The sequence below is a fragment of the Cervus elaphus genome, chromosome 19 (genome assembly GCF_910594005.1).
Source record: "Cervus elaphus chromosome 19, mCerEla1.1, whole genome shotgun sequence".
Classification (NCBI taxonomy): Eukaryota; Metazoa; Chordata; class Mammalia; order Artiodactyla; family Cervidae; genus Cervus; species Cervus elaphus.
Genome location: NC_057833.1, coordinates 86,229,369 through 86,257,144, shown reverse-complemented (window position 1 = coordinate 86,257,144; position 27,776 = coordinate 86,229,369). Strand labels below are relative to the sequence as shown.

The 27,776-nt window shown below is 42.4% G+C and overlaps 1 protein-coding gene and 1 long non-coding RNA gene across 4 annotated transcripts in view; one reads left to right on the top strand and one right to left on the bottom strand.

Annotated features, from left to right (window-relative positions):
* The window catches only part of LOC122675985, a 50,327-nt gene that overhangs the window by 9,696 nt on the left and 12,855 nt on the right, over window positions 1-27,776 (top strand). The window lies entirely within an intron of this gene.
* The window catches only part of CLDN18 (claudin 18), a 28,168-nt gene continuing 19,344 nt past the window's right edge, over window positions 18,953-27,776 (bottom strand). For both annotated transcript variants that reach the window (XM_043875237.1, XM_043875236.1), the window contains exons 2-5: window positions 26,142-26,306; window positions 25,415-25,532; window positions 22,667-22,777; window positions 18,953-21,655 (exon numbers count right to left, since the gene is read on the bottom strand). In XM_043875237.1, the coding sequence (XP_043731172.1) occupies window positions 21,484-21,655; window positions 22,667-22,777; window positions 25,415-25,532; window positions 26,142-26,306 (566 nt within the window). In that variant the 3' untranslated portion in view covers window positions 18,953-21,483. The remainder of the gene's footprint in view (window positions 21,656-22,666; window positions 22,778-25,414; window positions 25,533-26,141; window positions 26,307-27,776) is intronic.

The window sequence follows — 27,776 nt, the reverse complement described above, 5'->3', positions numbered from 1 at the left end:
GAGATGGAATGTCTGCAAATGAGCAAAAATTTAGTGTTCTGACTCCACTTTTCCTAGGCTTCTCTTCTGCTTTCCTTCATCTTCAGGCTGGTAGCAACCTAGCTTCAGTGTTTTCAGTCAGCATTTTTAATCTTGATTATGCTTAGAGGAGGGGCTTTCCTGATAGCTCAGTTGGTAAAGGATCCACCTGCAATGCAGAAGACCCTGGTTCCATTCCTGGGTTGGGAAGATCTGCTGGAGAAGAGATAGGCTACCCACTCCAGTATTCTTGGACTTCTCTTGTGGCTCAGCTGGTAAAGAATCTGCCCTCAATGTGGGAGACCTGGGTTCCATCCCTGGGTTGGGAAGATCCCCTGGAGAAGGGAAAGGCTACCCACTCCAATATTCTGGTCTGGAGAATTCCTTGGACTATACAGTCCTTGGGGTCGCAAAGAGTTCGACATGGCTGAGTGACTTTCACACTTTCTATGCTTAGAGGAGGAAAGGTGTGTGTGTGTATCTTGGGGCATGGTTCTATAGATTTTGCTGTCTTCTCATTAGGAGGGAAAAAATCTTTTTTAGAATCCTCCCGTAGACTTTCTTTTAGGAATCACTAGTCGAAACCAGATCATATGCTCTTTTCTCTAAACCAATCACTGGGAAGGGGAATGAACCACTATAATTGACTTACGTTAATCAAAATATATCCCTTGAGCAGTGGATAAACTTATTTAGCAATAAAAAGTGATGGTAATAGATTGGATGTCGAATAGCTCCTGCAGGGACAGAACTAATTGGATCACAGGTGAACCGTTCACAAAGGGTGACAAAACTTTCTGTTGATTAGTGATTAGAAAAATCAATCAGATTCTCATGAGAATAATTTAAACTAAGAGAAACATAGGTTCTTCTTAGAGTGTAATAGATACTTTAACTAAAAGCTCATGCAGAGTTGGATCTGGGTGGCGCAACCATTTTTAGCTGAGGAGTAAGCAGCTGGCAGAGAGGCCCCAAACTTTACAGTGGGTTTTCTGCACCTGTATACTAAAAGACTTGATCAGGATATTCATGTATGTTTGCGTCCAAGGTTGAGCACAATGTAGATTTAGCTGGTCCCTCTGTCTACCTAGGATGTGTTATCTTTGTGCTTCTCAAACTAATGAAGTAATTTTGATGTGTAAAAAGCACTAAAGCTAAGACAATGCCTGATCTTTAAGGGCCCACTTGTTCTTGAGTGTCTGAGTATAATCTTCAGTAGTATTTTCTTGGGAATATTAGGAATATTTCTAGGGACTGTTAGGTGGGACAATACCCACCGAATAAGGTCAACAAGATCTCTAGTTCCTCAGACATGACCCTTTTCCACTGGGGGGATTCTGGGTGGCTCATACAGTCACACTGTGCTTTCCGAGCTCAATGACAGCTGGAATGGCTAGTATCTTCTATGCTGGTCCCTGGAAAGCCTTCATCTTGTCCTTACTTTGAAATGATAGCCTAGCTGGGTGTAAAATTCTAGCTTGAAAATTATTTTTCCTCTGAACTTTGAAGATATGATTACCAAGTCTTCTGGTATTTGTTGGTATTGATGTCAGTCTCATTGCCATGGATTTATAATAATTATTTTTTACTTATTTTAAGATGGTTTTCTTATTCCTGATATTCTTAATTTTCACGACTGTGTCCCTAAGTATAGCTTAATTCATTTTCTTTACTCACTCTTCTGAGATACCGTGCTATATCTAGTCCACTATTTAATTTGACCGTGATTCTTAGATCAACAACTAAGTCTTAAATTTCCAGCATTTTTATTTGGTTCATTTTAAAATACCACCTGCTTTTTTCCTCCCCCAGTTCTTTTTTTGGGAGGATACATTTAAAGTGTCCTTCTTTTACAGTCTCTTATATTTTTCTATTAGTCATAGACCCTGATTTCTGATTCCTCTTGGTTGTCAAATCTAGAGACTTCTCATCATGATTTATTTCCTTAGATGCCTTATGACTTTTGATAGTAAGCCTGACTTTAGTGAAAGATGTTTTTGTGAGGGAAACTTGTGTATAGTGGGATGTGGATGCATCCATATGGAGTACCTGCTCTGTGACCCTGTTGTTTTAGTTATTTCAGGCTGTTTTCTTCCTTTCTCTCTTTCCACCTTCCTTTCTTCCTCTCTCTCTCTTTCTTTTTTCATTTCCAACACTTGTGGGTGCCCCACTCCAGTTTGGCTAAAGAGAAGAAAGAATTTTTGGTTGATTTTATATAGCATTTCTGTGTAATTGAACTGGTGGTGGTTGGGGGTGAGCATCATGTGTCAGCTCAGCTTGCCACCTTGACTGAGAGGCAAGGGTTGCAACTCCAGCTGACACAGGCATCAGTTTGCTTAGCTACTTCTGTCTGAGCTGGGAGGAGGCTCTCATCCAAGAGGAATGCCACCCACCCAGTTCCAGACTCCTCTGCCTAAACCTTGGCATAAGCTCCCAAGGGCTGAGACAAGGGGCTAGTGAGCAATGCCAGCCTGTGTCTGACTTCAAAATGTTCTATGCCAGATATGCCAAACCACCGATTCCGGACTCACTGGGGCACTTAGCCTCTCTCCTGCCTCAGAGTGACTTTTTCTCTTCATGTATAGCCGCTTCCTTTGTAAATTGGGAGACAGACTTTGTCTTCTCTTGTTGCTAAAGCCTTAACCTCATGTGTCAGCATCTAAGTGTTAGTCTCATAGATGTCTATCATCTTTCCCCCAGATCCTCCGGCAAAAAGGTTTCCCTCATGGTGGATGTTCTGTTGTGTAACAATTTCTGAATGGGTATATAGGCTCTACCCAACTCCACTTTTCCTGCCCTCTCCTCTCCCATCCTGATCCCTTCATTTCCTCTAAGGTTCTATTTTCTTCTCTCCACACACAAAAAAAGGTGATTAATTTTTTTCTCTTCAAAGTTGTCTGAAATTTTACTTCCCTAAAGGACTTGCTGTGGGATTGGCACACTTGCTGCAGCAAAAAGGTTAAAAGAAGGGGTTTAATATGTTCCTTTCCCATTCCTTCCTGGGATGCGCACTAGTAGGGACAGGGCTGAGGCCCAGGGGGCTCCAGGTCCCAACCCTAGGCTGGGGAGAAGGGGATGGAGGAAGAGCCTGCTGCAAATGTGCATTGGATACTGTTAGCGAGGTACATCAGAGAGGAGATAAAGCTAAAGGTTATGTGGGAGGGGTCTGACCTGGGAAAGTCCCATGGAGTCCTTCTTGGTCATAATACCAAAACTGCTGGCCCATGGGCCATACTTTGAGTATCAAGGCTTTTCAATTCAGAGGTATAGCCAGGTGCTAACCTCAAGGGAAGGGAGACAAGGGGCTGGGCAAGGATGAGATGTAGGAGTTTTGCCATAGTTCCTGACCTTGGCCACAAGGGGGCAGTACCAATGGAGGCATAGAGAAATGAGGTGTCAAGTCTTGGCAATGAAACTGTACTTTTACATACTTCATAAATCTGTCTTTGCCTGGGTTTGATTTCAAAGGGAGAAAGGTCCACACAGAGAAACAGAAAAATCTACATGATTACTATGTGCTGTGAAATTTTATTTTATTTTTTGCTTGTGTTTTCACACTCTTGGGCCAGCCTTAAGAAACAGTAAAATTACATCAGTTAAGAACACATCCGACAGAAAATGCAAGGATAGTGGGGTTTATTGGTTTTACATAATGGAAAGTCTGAACCACTGGGTAGTGGGATGTTAGCTCAGACCTCCTTTTTCGATATGCCTCCAGAACTTTGTTCTTAACTCTGGCTGAATGACCTAGGGAATTTAAGAAAATCACGATGCCTAGAGCACAGCCCAGGCCAATTAAATCAGAATTTCCAGGGTCAGGACCCAGGCATCAGTGTTTATAAGATCTCCCCACATAAATCTAATGGTTGAGAACTTCTGTTCTTGGCCTTGCTGGTGTAAAGCTTTCTCTATCATTTTGCATCATATTCTTAACAGCTCTCAGCTGCTGGCGTTGGTTCAGCACGGACAGCATTACAGCCAGCATCTATGTGGGTCTCCTGGCCTTTTCAGCTTGGTTACCAGAGGCTTCTGCAGCCCCAGTCACTCCATCCTAGACAGGAAGGAGGAGGGAGGGGGAAAGGCAGGCCTCAGACTTCCACTCACAGCTCACTGGTTAGAATTGTAACGTGCCTTCTGCTAAGTCAGAGGTAGCTGGAAAAGTGACCATTTGGGTTTTCCAGCCTCTTTAGTATAAGCAGATAAGAGTAATGAGGGTTGGGGGTAGCTATGAGGTAAGAGACAATACTGAGTCTTTTAGAGTTGATTATTATCCACTGGTCATGTATGGATATGAGAGTTGGGCTGTGAAGAAAGCTGAGCTCCAAAGAATGGATGCTTTTGAACTGTGGTGTTGGAGAAGATTCTTGAGAGTCCCTTGGACTGCAAGGAGATCCAACCAGTCCATCCTAAAGGAGATCAGTCCTGGATCATTGGAAGAAGTGATGCTGAAGCTGAAACTCCAATACTTTGGCCACCTCATGCAAAGAGTTGACTCACTGGAAAAGACCCTGATGCTGGGAGGGATTGGAGGTGCAAGGAGAAGGGGATGACAGAGGATGACGTGGTTGGATGGCATCACCAACTCGATGGACATGAGTTTGAGTAAACTCCGGGAGTTGGTGATGGACAGGGAGGCCTGGCGTGCTGCATTTCATGGGGTCGCACAGAGTCGGACACGACTGAGCGACTGAACTGAACTGATTATTGAGAAAATAAAAATTACCTGCCTGTTATAGAAATTTTAGAAGAACAGCGTAGAAGAAAGTAAACTTACCATTAGTCTCAGCACTTCAGGACAAAAATTGTCAATAGTTGATGCATTTCCTTCCAGATTCTTGTTGGTTTCCCTTTGATTCAGATCATATTGTATTTACAGTGATGAATTTTACCTTTTCTTATAACATGAAAGGATGATCATTTCTCTATATGTTACGGTGATTTCTTAAACATCATTTATTGTCTGCATCATACTTCACTATGCTACCACATCATAGTTTAACCTCTTCCTTGCTGTTAAGAATAAGGTTCCCCCACCCCACTTTTCTAGTCTTACAGAATTAAAAACAACTCTGTCCTGAACTTGTTTGTGCCCAGATCCTTTCCCTGCCTTTGTTCCTATCTATCTACCTACCTTCTATCTATCATCAATAATCTATTTTGGTGGGAGAGGAAGAGGTTAAAAAGAAAAGTTTGGTTTCTGCTTCAAACAACTCTCCCAAAGAGTGGTGATTCATTTACATTATGAACACTCTTTTCCTGGCTTTCATGACAGTTTGAATTTCACTTAATGTGTGTGATGCTTTCTGAAGTCCAGTGTATTCATTTGGACCTATGTGCAGCATTCCTTATGCTCTTGGTCTCATGTGAAAGATATTTACATTTTGGCTTCAAGAACAAATTAAAAAATCATAAGTACAACTTGTGTTTGATTTGGGTCTGAGCAGATTACAAAGCAACTATTTAGCAACAATGGTCTCAAATATTTAAATACTCTGTGAAACTGTAATTAATTAAAGATCTGTTGATTCAAAGAACTGTGCAACCAAGGCAATGAGGAGAGAGTTTTGTCTGGATACCAAGTTCAGGTCAAAATATTAGTAATATCCTGCTCAAATCTGCAGTATCTGTAATAGAATAAGAGGGAAAGGATAATAAGAATTACATGGATAATGTTAAATAAAAGTGCTTCTAAACCAGGAAATTTTTCCCATTAAATTTGCCACTTATTCTAGTTCAACAAAATGCCTGTAAGGAAAATAACTATTTAAAGCATTGTTACATTGTTGCTATTCAGAACTTCTTGAGAGGGAAAGAATGAATACCTATCAACTCTCCTGCTTTAAACTTAAGTATTTGTCTTAAAACATATTATTTTGTAACTTGAACATCTACTTAATGCCTTGAGAAGTCCAAGAAGAAAGTAAAATCATATTGAAAGCCAGCAATGGCATCAATCATCTAGACAGATGTTCGGTGGTAGATTTTGATATCTAAAGCCCTTTTCCCTCACGTTGCACAGATGTTCTTTTTATAGACACAGCCCTGGCAGTAATGAGAACCTGGGTTGGTGCATAGAACTTTTGCAAATTCTGCAAGTGGAGAACTTATTCTCGCCATATGGACCGAATTTTGCTTGTTTAGAAGGTAAAGTTTTATTTTTGTTCAGCTTTCTCCCACCACTTTCAGTGGGATTTCTTGCACATGGAAATACATATATTGTCTGATACTAGTACCGGAAGTACTACCAAGTACCTTCAGTTGATGGTTTCCTTAGCTGCAGACCAAATTTTTTAAAGTCAGAATGATCCCCTTTTGGGGCTTTCCAGGTAGCACTAGTGGTAAAGAATCTGCCTGCAGTGTAGGAGAAACAAGAGACCTAGGTTCAGTCCTGGGTGGGGAAGATCTCCTGGAGAAGGAAATGATAACCCACTTAGGTGTTTTTGCCTGAAAAATTCCATGGACAGAGGAACCTGACAGACTACAGTCCATGGGGTCACAAAAAATTGGATATGACTGAGGAACAGCCTCCACGTGCATGATTCTCTTTGGGCAGTTTCCCAGGAAGCGACCACTGGGTCACAGAGAATGAGCCAGGTTGGGACTTGGGGTATGTTGCCAAAGTGGCTGTGAGGGTCATTCTGACACCAAGTTTCCAGTGCACTCTTCCCTGGCTTCTCTCTGCCCCATTGGCTGTGCCTCTTTGCAGATGAACGGGGCTGGTCTGACTGCACAAGGGTTACTGCTGGGAGGGTTCTGGGAGCTCTCAGGAGAAGACACAGTCACATGCACCCTCCATTGACTTTCAAAATATCTCTACCCACATTCTGACCCCTCAGCCCCACCCCTCAAAATGTTTGTTGGACACTTTTCTTTCTCTCACCCTCTCTTAGTTATGACTTAACTCCTGAGACTTGTGCAAACACTCCTAGGATCATAAGGGATTGGCTGGCTGGGTGGCTTCTGCCTCGTTATGGTTTTTTATTCACCCTTCAGCCAGACTCCATCCTCCTTACCAGAACCATTGCCATGGAAACTGTCCTCTTTTGGGCAATGAGTATGGGTGGCAAAGTCCTACATGATTAATATGTTTGATATTTTACCTTTCAAAAAATTCTCTAGGTAAATTCAAGTTGGCTTGTTGAACAAAATAAATACGCTTTTTATTGTCAACAAAGGTTAAGGGCGGCAGCTTTGATAAAAGGGAAAGGCTGGACTGGTTACAAAACTGAGACCAGAGTGAGCAGGTCACATCCAACTCCACTCGAGACAAGAAAGGAATGGAAAAACTCTTGATTGGTGGAGACTGACTGAGACCTCAGATTGCTAGAGAGCTCTAATCTGAGATTAGCACTGAGATGAAATGAACCTCAGCCCAAACCCAATCCCAGTGAACTTTGGGTGGCTTTTGGCTGCCACCACCTGAGGAATCAGTGATTTCACCTGCAGACAGAGGGCCATGGGCTGTCCTTGACCCTCTGGGTGGCATCACACCTCAGACTTCCTTAGCCTGGAAACCCTTAAAAAGTATACCCGCATCACACAGCACACTGAGAGTTTTGCAGAGGCTGAATGTGTTAGCTCAGAGGAATCAGCTAACCCGATGTCTTCCTCCATCCCTACCATCTGCTTGTCCACCATTTACAATAGATTTGGCCTTTTTTGATGCTTTTTAAAATTTGAGAATTAAAAGTTGAAATTTTACAGTATGTTGTTTTAAGTATTATGTTTCTTGGCTTCATAGGCAAATACTTTTCCCTTTAAAGTAGATTTATTCCTCCTTTCCTCCTCTCTGTCTCTTTCTTCCTCCCTCCTCCTCTCCTTCCCATCTCCCTTCCTTCCCTCTTCTGTGTGTGCGTTTACAAATGTATTTTCCCCTTAGTGGGATTCACTCTGGCATAGTGGAAAGAGAGTGAGGTATGAAGCCAGACAAACCTTCATTGAAGTTCATGTTTTCCTATTAACTATGTAGCTTTGGCATAGGGTGACCAGATGTCCTAATTTGCTGAGGGCTAACAGTTTTCCTAGAAGGCAGGACATTCAGTGCTAAACCCAGGACAGTACTGAACAAATCAGGACAGTTGATCACCTCACTTAGACAAGACACTTAACCTCTCAGAGCTTTGGTTTATTCATTTGTGAAATGTTGTTGTTCAGTTGCTCAGTCATGTCCGACTCTCTGCAACCCCATGGACTGCAGCACACAAGGTTTCCCTGTTCTTCACCATCTCCCAGAGCTTGCTCAAGCTCATGTCCATTGAGTCAGTGATGCCATCCAACCATCTCATCCTCTGTCACCCCCTTCGTCTCCTGTCTTCAATATTTCCCAGCACCAGGGTCTTTGCTAATGAGTTGGCTGTTTGCATCAGGTGGCCAAAGTGTTGGAGTTTCAGCTTCAGCATCAGTCCTTCCAATGAATATTCAGGACTGATTTCCTTGAGGATTGACTGGTTGGATCTCCTTGCAGTCCAAGGGACTCTCAAGAGTTTTCTCCAACACCACAGCTCAAAAGCATCAATTCTTCAGTGCTCAGCCTTCTTTAAGGTCCAACTCTCACCTCCATTCTTGACTACTGGAAATACCATAGCTTTGACTAGATGGATCTTGTGTCAGCAAAATAATGTCTCTGCTTTTTAATAGGCTGTTTAGGTTGGTCATAGCTTTTCTTCCAAGGAGCAAGCATCTTTTAATTTCATGGCTGCAGTCACCATCTGTAGTGATTTTGGAGCCCCCCAAAACAAAGTCTGTCACTGTTTCCATTGTTTCCCCATCTATTTGCCATGAAGTGATGGGACTGGATGCCATGATCTTCATTTTTTGAATATTGAGCTGTAAATCAGCTTTTTCAATCTCCTCTTTTACCTTCATCAAGAGGCTCTTTAGTTCCTCTTGCTTTCTGCCATAAACGTGGTGTCATCTGCATATCTGAGGTTATTGATATTTCTCCTGACAATCTTGATTCCAGCTTGTGCTTCACCCAGCCTGGCATTTCCTATGATGTACTCTGCACATAAGTTAAATAAGCAGGGTGACAACATACAGCCTTGACATACTCCTTTCCCGATTTGGAACCAGTCCATTGTTCCATGTCCAGTTCTAACTGTTGTTTCTTGATCTGCATACAGGTTTCTCAGGAGGCAGATAAGGTGGTCTGGTATTCCCATCTCGTGAAGAATTTCCCGCAGTTCATTGTGATCTACACAGTCAAAGGCTTTAGCATAGTCAATGAAGCTGAAGTAGATGTTTTTCTGGAATTCTCTTGCTTTTTCTATGATCCAATAGATGCTGGCAATTTAATCTCTTGTTTCCTCTGCCTTTTCTAAATCCAACCTTAACATCTGGGAGTTCTCAGTTCACATACTGTTGAAGTCTAGCTGGGAAAATTTTGAGCATTAATTTAATAGCATGTGAAATGAATGCAATTGTGTGGTAGTTTGAACATTCCTTGGCATTGTCTTTCTTTGGGATTGGAATGAAAACTGACCTTTTTCAGTCCTGTGGCCACTGCTGAGTTTTCCAAATTTGCTGGCATATTGAGTGAAGCACTTTAACAGCATCATCCTTTAGGATTTGAAACAGCTCAGCTGGAGTTTCATCACCTCCACTAGCTTTGTTCATACTAATGCTTCTTATGGCCCGCTTGACTTTGCACTCCAAGATGTCTGGCTTTAGGTGAGTGATCACACCATCACGGTTATCCGGGTCATTAAGATCTTTTTTTGTATAGTTCTTCTGTGTGTTCTTTACACCTCTTCTTAATATCTTCTGCTTCCGTTAGGTTCATACCATTTCTGTCCTTTATTGTGCCCATCTTTGCATAAAATGTTCTCTTGGTATCTCTAATTTTCTTGAAGAGATCTCTAGCCTTTCTGATTCTATTATTTTCCTCTATTTCTTTGCAGTGTTCACTTAGGGAGCCTTTCTCATCTCTCTTTGCTGTTCTTTGGAACTCTGCATTCAGATGGGTATATGTTTCCTTTTCTCCTTTGCCTTTCATTTCTCTTCTTTCCTCAGCTACTTGTAAGACCTCCTCAGACAACCATTTTGTTTTTCTTTTTCTTGCGGATGGTTTTGATCACTCCTGTACAATGTTATGGACCTCCATCCATAGTTCTGCAGGCGGTCTTTCTATCAGAATCTCATGAGTCTATTTGTCACGTCCACTGTATAATTGTAAGGGATTTGATTTAGGTCATACTTGAATGGTCTAGTAGTTCTCCCTTCTTTCTTCAATTTAAGTCTGAATTTTGCAGTAAGGAGTTCATGATCTGAGCAACAGTCAGCTCCTGGTCTTGTTTTTCCTGACTGTATAGAGCTTCTCCATCTTCAGCTGCAAAGAGTATAATCAATCTGATTTTGGTAACCACCATCTGGTGATGTCCATGTGTATTGTCAGGTGTCTTGTGTTGTTGGAAGAGGGTATTTGCTATGACCAGTGCATTCTCTTGGCACAACTCTGTTAGCCTTTGTCCTGCTTCATTTTGTACTCCAAGACCAAACTTGCCTGTCACTCCAGGTATCTCTTGACTTCCCACTTTTGCATTCCAGCCCCCTATGATGAAAAGGACATCTTTTTTTTTTTTTGGTGTTAGTTCTAGAAGGTATTATAGGTCTCCAAAGAACCGTTCAGCTTCAGCTTCTTTGGCTTTAGTGTTTGGGGCACAGACTTGGATTACTATGATATTGAATGGTTTGCCTTGGAAATGAACAGAAATCTTTCTGTCATTTTTGAGACTGCACCCAAGTACTGCATTTTGGACTCTTGTTGACAATGAGGGGTACTCCATTTCTTCTAAGGCATTCTTGCCCATAATAGTAGATATAATGGTCATCTGAATTAAATTCACCCATTCGAGTCCATCTTAGTTCACTGATTCCTAAAATGTTGATGTTCACTCTTGTCATCTCCTGTTTGACCACTTCCAACTTACCTTGGTTCATGGACCTAACATTCTAGGTTCCTATGAAATATTGTTCTTTACAGCATTGGACTATAATTTCACCACCAGACACATCCACAACTAGGCGTTGTTTCCACTTTGGCTCAGCCTCTTCATTCTGGAGCTATTTCTCCACTCTTCTCCAGTAGCATATTAGGCACCTACTGACCTGGGGAGTTTGTCTTTCAGAGTCTTATCTTTTTGCCTTTTCATACTGTTCATGGGGTTCTCGAGGCATGAATGATGAAGTGGTTTGCCATTGTCTTCTCTAGTGGACCATGTTTTGTCAGAACTCTCCACCATGACCCATCCATCTCATGTGGCCCTACACAACATGCTCATAGTTTCATTGAGTTAGACAAGGCTGTGATACACGTGATCAGTTTGGTTAGAAAGTGAAAGTCACTCAGTTATGTCCGACTTTTTGTGACCCCTTGGACTATACAGTCCATGGAATTCTCCAGGCCAGAATACTGGAGTGAGTAGCCGTTCCCTTCTCCAGGGGATCTTCCCAACCCAGAGATCAAACCCAGGTCTCCTGCATTGCAGGCAGATTCTTTACCACCTGAGTCACCAGGGAAGCCCTATGTTAGTTGGTTAACTTCCTGTAATTGTGGTTTTCATACTGTCTGCCCTTTGATGGATGAGGATGAGAGGCTTGTGGAAGCTACCTGATGGGAGGGACTGGCTGTGGGGAAAACTGTGTTTTGCTCTGGTGAGCAAGGCCATGCTCAGTTCAGTTCATTTCAGTTCAGTTGCTCAGTCATGTCCCACTCTCTGCGACCCCATGAATTGCAGCACGCCAGGCCTCCCTGTCCATCACCAACTCCTGGAGATTACCCAAACTCATGCCCATCGAGTCGGTGATGCCATCCAGCCATCTCATCCTCTGTGGTCCCCTTCTCCTCCTGCCCCCAGTCCCTCCCAGCATCAGGGTCTTTTCCAATGAGTCAACTCTTCGCCTGAGGTGGCTAAAGTATTGAAGTTTCAGCTTTAGCATCAGTCCCTCCAATGAACACCCAGGACTGATCTCCTTTAGGATGGACTGGTTGGATGTCCTTGCAGTCCAAGGGACTCTCAAGAGTCTTCTCCAACACCACAGTTCAAAAGCTCAGTAAATCTTTAATCCAATTTTCTGCTGATAGGTGGGGCTGTGTTCCCTCCCTGTAGTTTGGCCTGGAGCCAAACTGTGGTGGGGTAATGGTGGTAATGGTGACCTCCTTCAAAAGGACTAATGCCAGCGTGCTGCAGCTCCCAGAACTGTTGCAGTCAAGGCCCCTGACCCTGCAGCAGGCCACTGTTGACCCCCGCCTCTGCCAGAGATTCCTGGACATTCACAGGCAAGTCTGGCTTAGTATCTTATGGGGTCACTGCTCTGTTTTTCTGGGTCCTGGTATGTGCAAGGTTTTGTTTGTGCCCTCCAAGAGTCTGTCCTGTGAAGTTCTGCAATCAAATCACTCTGGCCTTCAAAGTAAAATTCCCTGGGTTTTCTCATTCCCTTTGCCAGATCCCCAGGTTGGGAAATCTGCTGTCAGCCCTAGAACTTTTGAAACAGTGGGAGAACTTCTTTGATACAATTGTACTCCAGTTTGTGGGTCCTCTGCTCAGAGGCTCAGTGGAGCCAATGGCAACCTCCTCCAAAAGGACCTATGCCACATACCACGCCTCCCAGGTCTGCTACAGCCAGAGCCCCCATCCCCAAGGCAGGTCACTGCTGACCCATGCCTCTGCAGGAAACACTCAAACACTCAAAGGCAGGTCTGGCTCAGTCTCTTGTGGAGGTCACTGCTCCATTCCCTGGGTCCTGGTGTACATGAGGTTTTGTTTGCACCCTCTGAGCATCTCTAATGGGTCTGAGATTTGATTTTATATATGATTGCACCCCTCCTACTGTCTTGTTGGGGCTTGTCTTTTGCCCTTGAATGCAGAGTATCTTTTTTTGGTGGGATCCAACATTCTCCTGTTGATGGTTGTTCAGCAACTAGTTGCTGTTTTGGTATTCTCACCAAAGAAGATGAGTACATGTCCTTCTACTCTGCTGTGACTTAGTGGGATAGTAATATCTATCCCATGAATTATTTTAAGGATTGGGGCTACTGTACAAAAAAAAAGGCCTGAAGCTGTATCTGAAATCTACTAGATCTCAATAGATGATAATGATAGCAATATTAATATTAGTAATTTTCTGTATTTTTTTAAGCCTCAAAGTGATCATTCATCATTATTCATTTCTGCCATCAAAGCTTTTCTCTTAACTTCTACCGTCTGTTCAGAAAAGGGGAGTTTATTTTGGTTTCTTCATTTAAAAATATATTTTAAAAGATATTTATATTTATTTATTTGGCTGCCCTGGGTCTTGGTCGTGACATGTGGGATCTAGTTCTCTGAACAGGGATGGAACCTGGGGCCCCTCCACTGGGAACCAGGAGTCTTAGCTACTTGACTACCAGGGAAGTCCTTGTTTCTTTTTCATTTTTATGTAAGTCCTAGGTTTCTGAAACTTTACTTTCCCCAATTAAAAAGAAAACTACTAAATTTTGCCTGATTCCTAACATCTCTGAGTGGAGTCTAATGGTGACACACCAACTGAGATTCAGATTATCTTTTAGAAACCCTGAGAATCCAAGACGAAACACTCCAAGACACATCTTAATCAAATTAACAAAGATCAAACACAAAGAACAAATATTAAAAGTAGCAAGGGAGAAACAATAAATAGCACACAAAGAGATTCCCGTAAGGATAACAGCTGATCTATCAATAGAAACTCTTCAGGCAAGAAGGGAATGGCAGGACATACTTAAAATAACGAAAGAGAATAACCCACAACCCAGATTACTGTACCCAGTAAGGATCTCATTCAGATATGAAGGAGAATTCAAAAGCTTTACAGACAAGCAAATGCTGAGAGAATTCAGCACCACCAAACCAGCTCTTCAACAAATGCTAAAGGATCTTCTCTAGACAGGAAACACAGAAAGGTATAAATGTGAACCCAAAACAACAAAGTAAATGGCAACGGGACCATACCTATCAATAATTACCTTAAATATAAATGGGTTGAATGCCCCAACCAAAAGACAAAGACTGGCTGAATGGATAAAAAAAAAAAGACCCCCATATATGCTGTCTACAAGAGACCCACCTCAAAACAAGGGACACATACAGACTGAAAGTGAAGGGCTGGAAAAAAATATTTCACGCAAATGGAGACCAAAAGAAAGCAGGAGTTGCAATACTCATATCAGATAAAATAGACTTTAAAATAAAGGCTGTGAAAAGAGACAAAGAAGGACACTACATAATGATCAAAGGATCAATCAAAGAAGAAGATATAACAATTATAAATATATATGCACCCAACATAGGAGCACTGCAATATGTAAGGCAAATGCTAATGAGCATGAAAGGGGAAATTAACAATAACACAATAATAGTGGGAGACTTTAATACCCCCACTCATACCTATGGATAGATCAACTAAACAGAAAATTAACAAGGAAACACAAACTTTAAATGACACAATGGATCAGCTAGACCTAATTGATGTCTATAGGACATTTCACCCCAAAACAATCAATTTCACCTTTTTCTCAAGTGCGCACAGAACCTTCTCTAGAATAGATGACATCCTGGGCCATAAATCTAGCCTTGGTAAATTCAAAAAAATTGAAATCATTCCAGTCATCTTTTCTGACCACAATGCAATAAGACTAGATCTCAATTACAGGAAAAAAAACTATCAAAAATTCAAACATATGGAGGCTAAATAACACACAATGCAATAAGACTAGATCTCAATTACAGGGAAAAAAAACTATCAAAAATTCAAACATATGGAGGCTAAATAACACGCTTCTGAATAACCAACAAATCACAGAAGAAATCAAAAAAGAAATCAAAATATGCATAGAAACAAATGAAAATGAAAACACAACAACCCAAAATCTATGGGACACTGTAAAAGCAGTGCTAAGGGGAAGATTCATAGCATTACAGGCTTACCTCAAGAAACAAAAAAAAGTTAAATAAATAATCTAGCTCTACACCTAAAGAAAGCCTGAAAAACTCACTGAGGCCCGTAAAGTCTCCCTCTTCACATACAAGACACACAGCTTAAACCAATCTCCTTTTTTCTCAGATGCAGGTTTGACGTGTTCCAGGTGTTGAAGGCTTAGGAGCTGAGGGTCTGCTCAGGATATTTCCCTACACAGGGGAGTGGAGGTCTAGATCACCTGCTGATCATCCGCCCCACAACAAGTTTGTCCTTGCTCTTTTGGGTTGGTCCTTCTCCCAGAAAAAGGAGTTGGGAACTGGGGAGGCCAATGGAGTGGGAGTGTGTGGTCTTGGGGAGAAAGTAAGAGATTAAACACAGGTGTGGACTTTTGTCCCTGGCTCCCCTAACCCTCTTCTCTCATCCTCTGTGGGGTGTGGACCTCTGTCTCCCATCTTCAAGGACAAGTAAAGGTGATGAAATGGAGAAATGAATGCCACAGGATCTCCAGAGGGGAAGAAAAACGAACAATTCAATAGAGGTTCAGTTTCTGGGCGCATGAGCTTTTCATTTTATTAGTTCAGAATAAACACAGAGCTCTGTTCAGCCAGGACTTATCTTCTTCCCAACAAGCTGCCTGAGATGGTCAGGTCTCCAGGTAACAGGCTGCACCTGCCCTTGTGGACTTCCAGCTTAGATGTTATTTTAAAATTGTAGTTAAAAAGGCACATATCATAAAATTTACCATATTAACTCTTCTGAAGTGTATATTTAAGTATATTCATATTGTTGTACCATGTCTGGATCTCATTTTCAAGTTTTTGTTTCTCCACAAATTTTTAGTTTTGTTTTTTTCCTTTGGATATGAAATGCAGATATTCTCATTGAAGAAAATTTGGAAAATCTTGAGAAGTATAAAGGAAAAGAATCATTATATCACTATAAGAGCAACTACTTTAAAATATTTTAGAATATATTTCTTTCCACAACATTTTCAATGCGCTACTTAAAAGAATTAATATTTAAAATATCTTACTAATTTAATGGTTGTGTATTAATTTATGATTAATAAATAAATGATTATTTATTTAAGTCTTCTAGTTGGATTTTAAGTTGATCCAGTTTCACTCTTCCAAACAATTGATGTATATCTTTGGGTATAAATATTTATGATTATTTCCTTAGGGAATATGAAAAAGGAACTGCTGGATTAAAGAACAAATATTTTTAGCCTTTTTCATATTAGGTATTCTATTATCTTCACATTTCCCCCCAAAATCTAAGGTAAAAGATAAGACAAAATATGATATTGTCTACAGAAGGGACTTGCATGTTCCTCATCTCCAAGCAGGTTCCAACTCCTCCTTCTCCAGGAAGAAATCTCTGATTTCTCTTAGCAATCCTATAGTAGAGGTGGCTAGGTTTTCATCTTATTTGATCATTAGGTAGTAGTTTCCTTTACTATTGAATATTGCGGTGGTATACATACTGAAAACCATTACTGTTAGATCCTTTTTCTGTATCTAAATTAAATACTTTTTCTCAAGAGTAGAACTGGAATACTTTTGAAGAATTTTAGTGACATTTTGTCTCCACGATATAGTATCTTGCATTTAACACTAAACCAAAAGGAAACTCTGTTTATCCTCAACTCCTAATATGTCTTGTACTCATTTCATGTTAATTTGGGGTATTCTGAAGAAAATACTCCCTTTCCTTCTTCAGCGTGGATTGGGAGGGATGATAAATCAGCCTGGTTTCGGCTGGACAAATGAAATAGTTTAAAAGAGGTTCTGAGGTGTCTGCAAATGCCTGAGAAGTGAAAAATCAAGAAAACTGTGGACTCTTCTCAGCACCCAGAGATATAGCTGAATGTTTGAGTCTGTGTGAGTATTTATGAGTGCATGTTTGCAACTGTGTGTTCTCTGAGTATCTAATCACAGGATGAAGGTTGGTGGGGAGAAATCAGGGGTATTGGAAGCTTAAAGTATGTACAGCCCTGAATGCAGTATTGATAATCTCAACGATAAAGAAACAAAATAATGAAAACATGTTGGGCAATCTTTGTGATGGATCCTTTCAAGGTCACACAACAGGTTGGCCATGGAGTCAGGACCAGGAGTTCAGGTTTCCTCAAAGACTGGATTCCAAGGCCAGTGCTGTCTCCAGTGAGATGCTCCAACTCTGAGATGCCAGGCACTTTGGCAAAAGGTGTGGTTGTTGCAGTGGGTGACCCTGTATAATGTCTGTGGAGGCAGGATGAGGCTATTATCTAAGAGAAAGGAAAAAGAATTGGACATCCTATGGAAACATTGATTAACTGCCTTTCTTTTCTACCTCAATATGAATGACAGCAAAACACTAGCCTACTCCTCAGGATTTCCCAGGGATTTTTATGGGTAACAGTGATGAGGCATATATTGAGCATGTACATTGTGACTTGCACACTCTGTTTTTGCACAGAGTCTTCAAAATGTCCCTAATCTTAGTTTTCTACTATCCAGTTTGGAAATCCCACTTGTTTAAAAATTGAATGTGAAGGGTTTTTTTTTTTGTTTTTTTTTTTGTCATTTTTAGGTTATAATTATCAGTTTCCCATGAGAATAAAACCAGTCCCCCAGACCTTCCCTCTGTACTATAAATTCTGTGCTGTTTGGTAAATGGTCAGAGAGGTTCAGAGGTTGTGCCTCTGAGGCTTTTCTTGGGAGTTCAGGTTCAACCAAAGGGGCTAAACAATGAGGCAAAGCAGTAAGTGCCTGAGTGCTAAGGACTCTGGGTTCCTAGAATACAGTCTTTGTGCATGTGGGCTCAGTCGCTTCAGTCACGTCTGACTCTTTGCAACCCTGTGAACTGTAGTCCACCAGGCTCCCACAATCCCTCCATGGGATGCTCCAGGCGTGAATACTGGAATGGGTTGCCATTTCCTCCTTTAGGGGATCTTCCTAATCCAGGGGTCAAACCTGTGTCTCTTGCATCTCCTGCATTGCAGGCGGATCCTGAGGCAAGTGATGAATCTGATGAATCTCTATGTTTTGACTGGGGGACCCAGGCTTATTTAAGCTAAATACCATTGCTCTGGTTATAGCAAGAAGTTTAGGGATGGATGCATGACTCAAATAGTCCAATGAGTTTTATCAGGACTTTTTCCTCCTACAGATATCAGGAAAGTTTGACAAGTTTCCCTAGCTGAAAGATGGCCTATGCCTGGAAATAAGAGCCATCCCTGCTATCCTATGGGGGCAGGCTGCCTGAGAAGGACACCAACTGACGGGAAAGCAGATGTGAGATGTGGGCAGGAAAAGGCAGAGTTTGATCCTATCCCTTGATCCAGCCTGAAACCTACCCTGGCCTCATATCCTAGCTACACAAGCCAAGGCACTGTTTGTCTTAAAGTTGTTCAAGTCAGATGTTTTCACTTAAATAGATCCTTTACTTACATTATTCCATTAGCCTTATTATTTCTATTCTATAGATAAGGAAACTGAGACTCTGAAGGGTTAAGTGCTTTGCTCAAGCTAACACAGCTGGGAAGTGATGCGACCTGGATTAGGGGTTGGGATGTTCTGACTCTGTAGTTCATGCTGTTCCCAAAGACTGCTGCAGCCTCAGTGAGTACAGCTGACTGAGCTGGTCAAGCCAGCCCTTGATGTCGTCAGGAGCACAGGCACTGGCTGTCTTGTTTTACTAGCGCCTGGGCTGACCGATGACATTAGACATCCAAGCTGGTGTACTCAGCGTCAGACAAGCTAATCTTGGTTTTTGGACCCCATGCTGCATGCCTGGCAGCTCTGGGAATCCCTTTTTATTCAGGCTTCCCAACCTGCAGAAACTACTAACTGGACTGGAGCAGACCTGGCCGACCTCCAGGCAGCATGGCTACTGCTGAGAAGACATGGATTCTGCAAACAGAACACCCCAGGGAGAGGCACTCAGCTTTGAGGTGCTGAGGCTCCTAATTCCACTTTCTGAAGCTTAGGAAAACAGAGCAGAAGCTGTTCAAAAGTGAGATAACAATATCTTTAATATTTAAGTAACAAAACATGCAGGTCAATACTCAATGCATATACAATAAGACGGAGCAACAAAAAAAATTACAAACCACACTGTAACTACATGGAGGCTTTCAAACAATTCAGTGTTGATAGAGAACATGCTAATTAAAGACTTGATTGAGCCACACCTCAGGGCCTCAGAACTGACCAGGACTTTGCACTGGTCGGAGGGAGAATTGATTGTGCCCATGGCCTTCAACTTAAACCCTGAGGACTCTGAACAATCTCCATGTCTTACATTGCTCAGCTTTCTCTCTCTCAACCCCTACTTTTTTGGTGTGCATGCATTTGCTGACTTTATTATTTTTTTTAATTTTTAATTTTTTTTTACGGTAGGTCTTTTTGGTTATCTATTTTAAATATAGCAGTGTGTACAAGTCAATCCCAAACTCCCAATCTATCCCTCCCTCAACCCTGCCCCTCTGGTAACCATGAATTTTTTCTCTAAGCCTATGAGTCTGTTTTTGTTTTGTAAATAAGTTCATTTGTATCATTTTTTAAGATTTCACATATAAGTGATATCATATGATATTTGTCTTTCTCTGACTTACTTCACTTAGTATGATCATTTCTAGGTCCATCCTGATTTTATTTGTCCATTCTTTATCCTGTCTTAGAGTTTCATGAGTACTGATTTGGTCTTTAAACACTGCTGTCTCAGTGAGAGGGCTTCTCCAATGGCTCAGTGGTAAAGAATCTGCCTGCAATGCAGGAGACTCGGGTTTGATCCCTGGAAGAAGGAATGGCAACCCACTCTAGTATTCTTGCCTGGAGAATCCCATGGACAGAGGAGTCTGGGGAGGCTACAGTCCATGGGATTGCAGAGTCAGACATGACTGAAGCACCTGAGCACGCATGCATGCATGTCTCAGTGAGTAGGGTCTCTGGGTTGGCTATTTGGGTTCTTGGTGAACATGATTCCTCTCTGTTTAACGGGCCATGGTCTGGAGTTCCCCTGAACATAGTCTTTCGATCCTGAAGATCCCTATGAATATTCCTTGTTTCCTTGGAAGCCACTTTAATATGCATGAGGACTTCCTCCCCCACCCGCTCAAATAATAACCCACTGGTCAGATTCCCTCAGTGGCAGTGCCGCTGCCTGACTAGGTAGTTTTGAGAGATTACCCTTACCACAGTTCCCTGGCGGGGGGGGGGGGGCGGGGGGGGGCTCTGGTGCTGGGACGGGATGCTGGTGGCCTGGAGGAAGGAGGTTAGGCTTTTGGCAGCAGTAACAGAAATGCAGGGAAGGTGGGTCACTGCAGAGGGTTCTTAAACATCTAATGGTCCAACCAGTGGAGGTGAATTCGGTGAAGGGAACAGCAAGTAAGTGCTACCCTCAACTCTCAGCGGCCTGTAGGCTTGTGAGTGTGGCCGCATGTCACTGGGAAGCATTAATTCAGGCTCATCACTTTTCAAAAAAGAACTAGTTTCAACTCACTTTCTAGGACCTGCTGTGTCCCATTATTTGGTTTTTACATGGATTACACTGATTCTATCATCCATAACCAGAGTCCAGGAGACCTCAAAGGGAAAGAAATAGGATCAGTGAGCATTTCATGAAATTCAGACTTCAATGTGATTTTACCAAGTACAATACAGACAACATCAAAGCAATTATTTTTTCGTTTTCTTCTATTCATGTGCAGGGGTGAGGCTAATTCACAGAGACAGTGTATCATTTCACTAATACATTATTTATTCTAACTATATTTAGAATACCAAATATATTTAGATTACAAAAAAAATAAAAAGGAAAAAGAAAAAATCCTTTTCTTGTTCCTCCAGAGACTCTTTCTGGCCTGTGACAGAAAGAGGACATGCAGTGGGGTGTCCAGCAGATGTTAGCAGAGGTGGAAGTGTTGGTTTCTGCCAAGTGAAATCCCTTTGGCTCAAGTAATGTTAAAGATCACAGTGTAAGAAAACTCAGATAATGAACTGCAGATATGATAAATATCCCCTTTCCCTATTTCTTCTTCAATCAGTGTTTATTAGTAGCCAAGTGAGGGCTGGGGGTGGGAGGGTAGGCAAAAATCAAATATCAGAAAATGATGTCATTTGATTGACTCATTTTTTCCTTTCAGAATTGTTCTGGGGGATGAGTTGGGAAATAGATCATCAATGGGCTATCGGCTAGAAGAAGGACGGACATTTTGCCTAAGTGATCTAAGTGATTGATAGGAATTCAAACCACATTCTATCATCAGATTAAAAAGGTTATGTCAAAAAAAAGAAATAAGAGAACTGGAAGATGTGGGCTGTAGCCTCTAAAGCCATATGATAACTCAGCTGTTTTGTGATGGAACATTTAGAGACAGAGACATGTAGCCAAGACCATCTGGCCTCACCACAGGGGAAACCAAGGCTTTCTAACTCCCAACTGTGAGTCAAAAGGTATGGGAAATCAAGGTAAAATTCCTTGTTTTGGGGTGAGATCTCGTTGAGGGGTTTCTTCTGCCCCTGCCTGGGTGACTTGGGGGGAGGGCTAAACGTAGTCATACTTGGAAGGGTGAGACTGTCCCTCATCCTCTGTGCGGGCACCCCCGTCATATATCTTCTTGTTTCTGGTGCTGGACTCAAAGCCAGTGCTGGCTTTGAAGCCTCCAGGCCTGTAGGCAACGTTGTGACCTGAGGCGTGGTAAGAGACGGCTTTGTAGCTGAAAGAAAAAGAAACAGTCTATGACCAACTAGAGATGTATTTGGTAGCAGGACAAATTACCCATTTTCTTTAGGATGTCTGACTTTTAGCACTGAAAGTCCAGTGTCCCAGGAAACCCTTAGTCCTGCGTAAACTGAGACTGCTACTGTTTTGGGCTTTGGAACACTGGCTTTTTAGCCTCTGCAGTGGAGCAGAATTTCTTGCTTTGTATTAGAGCTGGGGGTTAGTGACCAGTGAGTTCCATCTGTTCATCAATTCAGATGAAGCTGAACCAGAAACAATGTTCAGGGGAACATGGTTATGCCAAAGAATCATAGAATTTGTAAGCTGTTCAGTACGTATGAGGAACCCATCTCTGCTAATCTGCTCAGTATGTGGATGAGGTAACAGAGGCTCAGAGAAGGCAGATGAGTGGCTAGAGGTCACAGGACTGGTGAGCAGGAGAACCAGACGGAGCCAGGGCTCCCAGTCCCAGTCCCAGTGAGAGAAGTCCAATCGGTGTTCTCAGCAGCAGTGCTACTAACATTTTGAAACTGAAAATCTTTGTTGTAGGGGCCTGTCCTATGCTTTGCAGGATGTTTAGCAGTATCCCTGGCCTCCACCCACCAGATTTCAGTATCACCCAACCCTCCACTCCAGAGCAATAACAATAGAGAGTCTTCAGATGTTGCCAAATATCTCCTGGGGACTAGGGCAGGGTAGGGGGTGGGGAGAGGTGGAGAGGTGGGTACAACTGCTCCCAGCTGAGAATCATCGAGTTACAGAATACTGGAGTTGGGGGATAGCCTAGAGGGCTGTTTCATTTTTCCTTCAATAGCATCACTTCTAAATCTGCTCAGGCTGACATATTTCTGTTCTGTTCTTTAGGCTTCCCCATAAAAGATAAGGTTCATGATACTTCTGTAAATAGCATTCTTCTGTATATGTATGCTGATTGTTCTGGCTGCAAATCATATGTTAAAATGGACTTAGATCAAATGTCTGATTACATTGGGATGGGGAGACTCACTTGGTTTCCTCAGGGGCCAGACCCCGGCAAGCGATGCACAACAGCACACCCCCAATCAGCGTGAGGCCTCCAGCGACCCATCCCACGAACAGAGCCGCACCAAAGGTGTACCTGGGTGGGGAGACAGTGGCTATGAATGTGGCTGACTCTGCCCGGGCTCTACCCTGTGAATCTGGCCATACTCATCCTCTTGGTCCCCACTTTCGGATTCCACACCTACTCCAGCCCGCCCCTGAACACACTGTCTTTTGGGTCACAGTCAACTGAACCAGGTGCTCTGAGATCATAATTGGAAATGAAGCTACTCAGCAAAACAGTTGTGAGATTCTTATGCCCCTAACATCACTCAGGCATAGGATTCATTGCGAGTCTCTAATTTCAGAGAAACACCTTAGGAAAATTCCACTTCTTCCCTATTGGCAAAGGGAAGTGTCTTGAAGTTTTGGCAAGAGAAGTTCGAGTGATATAGGATCAGTCTCAAGTTATTATTTCAGAAGGAATTTTGGTCTCTTGAGTTCTTACTGTGGACCAAGAAGCTTTCATCATCTCTGACTCAAGTAACTCTGGTAACCATCCATGCCAGTAGGAGCATGGATGCTGTTTTTTGAAAGACCTAATGTGAAGAGACCATTATTTCTTCATTCATTGTTTTACTTACTTGGTCAACAAGTATTTATTGATCTCCTACTATGTGCCTCCTACTGCCTGGCACTGGGACAGAGGGGTGAACAAGACAGACACAGACCATACCCTCATGATGCTTCTGTTCCAGCCCACACTGAATTCTAACCTGTGGAAGTCTGACTCTAAAACTGGTGACCTTCTCCTTGTGAATTATATCCAAATAGGATTATCTGAGAACAAAAATCTCTGAAGTTGCCTGTCCAAGAGACATGGGCAGGTTCTAAGGAGATGATATAAGAGAGCAATGGTGGGCATTAGCCCTGGATCCCCGGTAGTAGGTGACATTTCCAGGCAGGGGCAGTGACACTAGGCATCCAGATACTGCAGACAAGGTGGGCTCTTCTAGGTAGGGTGACCAACCATCTTAATTTGCCCGTGACAGAGAAGTTTCCTAGGATCTGGGCCTATCAGTGCTAAAAGTAGGTAAGTCCCCGGAAAACAGTGACAGACTTTATTTTCTTGGGCTCCAAAATCACTGTGGACAGTGACTGCAGCCATGAAATTAAAAGATGCTTTCTCCTTGGAAGAAAAGCTATGACAAACCCAGACAATGTATAAAAAGCAGAGACATCACCTCGCTGACAAAGGTCCATATAGTCAAAGCTACAGTTTTTCCACTAGTCATGTATGGATGTGAGAGTTGGACCATAAAGAAGGCTGAGTGCCTAAGAATTGATGCTTTTGAATTGTGGTGCTGGAGAAGACTCTTGAGGGTCCTTTGGGAAGCAAGGAGATCAAACCAGTCAATCCTAAAGGAAATCAACCCTGAATATTCATTGGAAGGACTGATGCTGAAGCTGAAGTTCCAATACATACTTTGGCCACCTGATGCAAAGAGCTGATTGATTGGAAAAGACCCTGATGCTGGGAAATATTGAAGGCAGGAGAAGTGGGTGACAGAGGATGAGGTGGTTGGATGGCGTCACCGACTCAATGGACATGAGTTTGAGCAAGCTCTGGGAGATGATGAAGGACAGGGAAGCCTGGCGTGCTGCAGCCCATGGGGTCACAGAGAGTCAGATATGACTTAATGACTGAACAACAACCACCACCCAGGGAAACCAGGATGAGTTGATCAGCATGCTTCTTAGTTGTCCTTGTAGTTAAGAGACAATGGGAGGACTGTAAAGGAGGATGAGGGCATCTTATGGGGATCATATCTTTCCCATTCTTAAAACAACACAGGAACACACATGGTGAATGGAGTTCCAGGGAGCCAGAGAGTAATGGATGCTCACACTCATCTGTCTTCCATGATGGAGTTGCTGGAGAAATACCAAGCATATCCACTCCAAAGATGATGGGTCACTTAAGTATAATATTTACATGGCTCTCCTAGAAAAAGATCTTTCTCCTTCAGGAATTTGCTGCTGCTTCTTGCTATGAAATACATTCCTTTGAAGTGGCTAAATGAAAACAGGTGTTGGAATTCCTCTTGCATCTCTGTAAAGTTTTACTCTGCTTGCGACACCAAATTACAGTGAGGTTTCATCTCCCTCTGCTAGGCTGTGAACCCCATGAGAACGAGGACTTTGTTGTTATTCCAAGAACTCAGAGTGATTCCTGGCGCACAGCAGGTGTTCGATACATTTGTAGAATGAATGAGTTAATGAATGAGAGAAAGAGCAGCCATACAAGGAAGAAGCATCACTTTTTCACCTATATTGCACCTCACTCATTTCTATTCTAGCTTTTCCCTGTCCCTAGCTGGGTTCCTGTCACTGACTGGAGATGTGGGGTGATGCTCATTTACATGCTTGGGTTAACAGTGCCTGTTTCATTGCTACCACAATGGGGCCTGTGTAAGAGTGTTAGATAAATACTGTGAACTGTCGCTGTATTTCAATGGAAATGTCAGATCAGCCTCAAGTCATATCACCAAGGATATTTCACTGAAATGAAGTTTATGAATTTACAGATCATTGTTGATTTATGATATGGCATGGTTGCCTCTGATAAATTTTTGCTATTTCAGGCGCTGACAGTCACATTAGGCATATGTGCTTAATCGGATTTTTACAACAATGTTCACTGAGAAATACTGAGTCTAGATTAGGAGGTTACCTGGTCTGAACGGTCTGCACCATCCCCCCCATGCTGGTGTACATGCTAGCTGTGGACATCCAGAAGTTAGTAACCAGCATGTTGGCAAACACAGACACTCCAGCGATCGCACAGAGACCTGCAAGCAAAGAACAAGAAGACTCTGGAGTCAGCTTTGAAGGGATCACATTGTTTGTGAGGCAGTGTATGCTTACATGAGTTTAGATGAGCAGGTTGCGGAATACTCCATTCCTGTAACAGAATGGTCAATTCAAGCACTGATTACTGAATTCTCACTTTGAGTTGGGCTGTCTCTTATTTCTACTTGAGGAAGGATAGGTATGTGTGCAGAAAGAGATTTTCCATCTCAGGACAAGGGGTCAATAGTACAAATATTAATATTTGGGGCCTGGTCCTTTGACAATGTCAAGGGCTCTTCCCTTAAAATCGTTTTGTAAAGTCTCAACAAAATAATGCCTTTAAGGATAGAGTCATGTGACTATCTTAGAGTTGAGAATCTCCTATAATGAGGTGAGGCTGGCAGCTAAGAGGGACCTTAGCACTCGTGGTAATTCTGTAGAGTGCAATCAAGGCTTAATCTCAGATCTTGAAGCCCAGTGTGTAAAGCTCTTACCCATGTTCAGACAATGCTCAGTAGGGAGAAGCTGTGTTTTCTCTGCCAGAATGATTTTGCTTTGACATTCCCAGATATGATTCTGAAAGAGGGATCCCCAGGCTCCTTGTTTACCTGCGATGATGAACATGATGCCAGAGGTGAGTGTCATTTTGGCTTTGGCGGAGTCATCCATGTTGCCAATACGGATGCACTTTAGGGCAAAGATGGCCACCAGGAGGCCAATGACACTCAGGATGATGCCCACGATCATCAGGGCTCGCACCGCCTGCAGCATGGCTGTGGGACAAGGGGCAGGGCACAAGCAGACAGATAAGACCACCTCAGCCAGATTGAGTAGGCTCTGGTTTAATACAACAGAGAAACCACAACCAACCAATACCAAACTTCAGAGAGGCAGAAAGCCCAGAAACTGTGAACCTTGGCCTTGTTAGGAGACACGAAATCGTGGAAAGTGCAAAACCATCACTTACACTCCCCTCATGGATGAAAAACATGCACGCAGATGTCTATAGAATGAGAAAACTATGGACTGTTGGAGCTGAGAGTGTCAAGGGAATTTAGCTATTAAGAATATTAATTATTAATATTTCATCTCCTCATTTTAAAACCTGATAATCTGTGTTCCAAGAAGGGGAAATGGCTTGAATAAGGTGACATTAAAGATATTGATAGAAAAAATTATTGATAGAGCTTATAGTAAAACTGGGTTGCTTTATCTTCCAATTCAAACATCTTTCTTCTCTAGTCTTTTCACAGGGGCTCAGTGATTCATAGAGTTGTGTCCACTTCCAGAAAACTCAATTTAATTTATAGCCTATAATGGAGCGAAGTCACTAGATGATATACCAAGGGCACTGTATCATTGCCTCTTCCCAAAGGGACTATTAAGGTCATGGTGAGCTGTATTTGGGGCCTATATAAAAAGATGATTATATCAATCCCAGGTCTTTCAGCACAACCACAGTTTATCAGCAGTTCCCTTTCTAGGAATCAATGGAAGTTCTTTGTCCTCTGGGGACTCTCTTGCAGTGACCTCCCCTCCAGATACTTCTAAAGTGGTTTCTAGTTCCTCCTTAAAGTGCAGTGAGTGTTAGCAACAGGTTTTTACTGAGTGAACCCCCCCCCTCCCATGACTAAACATAGGGATGACAATAATTAATAGGTCTCTGCCCTCATGGAGCTTATACCAAAGTGGGGAAAGATGGTCTTCAAACATGTCTACTACAAGCATAATGAACTTTACAAAAGGAAGACAAATGAGTTCTTGTGTCTTCTAGAGGGAGAGGCCACTAGGTTGGCTAATTCTCGTGGAACAGAACTGAAGAACCACATGAAGCAAAGCAGAAAGCTCTGTCCTATCCAAGTTGTCATAGCCAATTGCTACTTTTAATTGAAAGCTATTAGAGAATTTTCAGACATTAAAAAACTGAATCCATATTTTAAAAACCCTACAATGTAGGTAATATTATTTAAAGAAATCAAAACTCAGAGGTTAAATAACCTGCCCAGACACACATATCAAAGGAAAAGCAGAGCTGGGGGGCAAACCTGGAGCTATCTCAAAATAGTTATTTTCCCATCACAGTACATTGCTCTGAGGTACTTTATCCTGGAAAAAGAGGCAGAGTTCTGGCTGCCAGCAAGGTACAAGGTTCTGTAAACTCCTAATAGAATGTATCCTTCAAACTTGGAGACTCGGCCATAAAATGTCATCCTCTGAAATGGATGCTAAGAGTGTATAAAGGA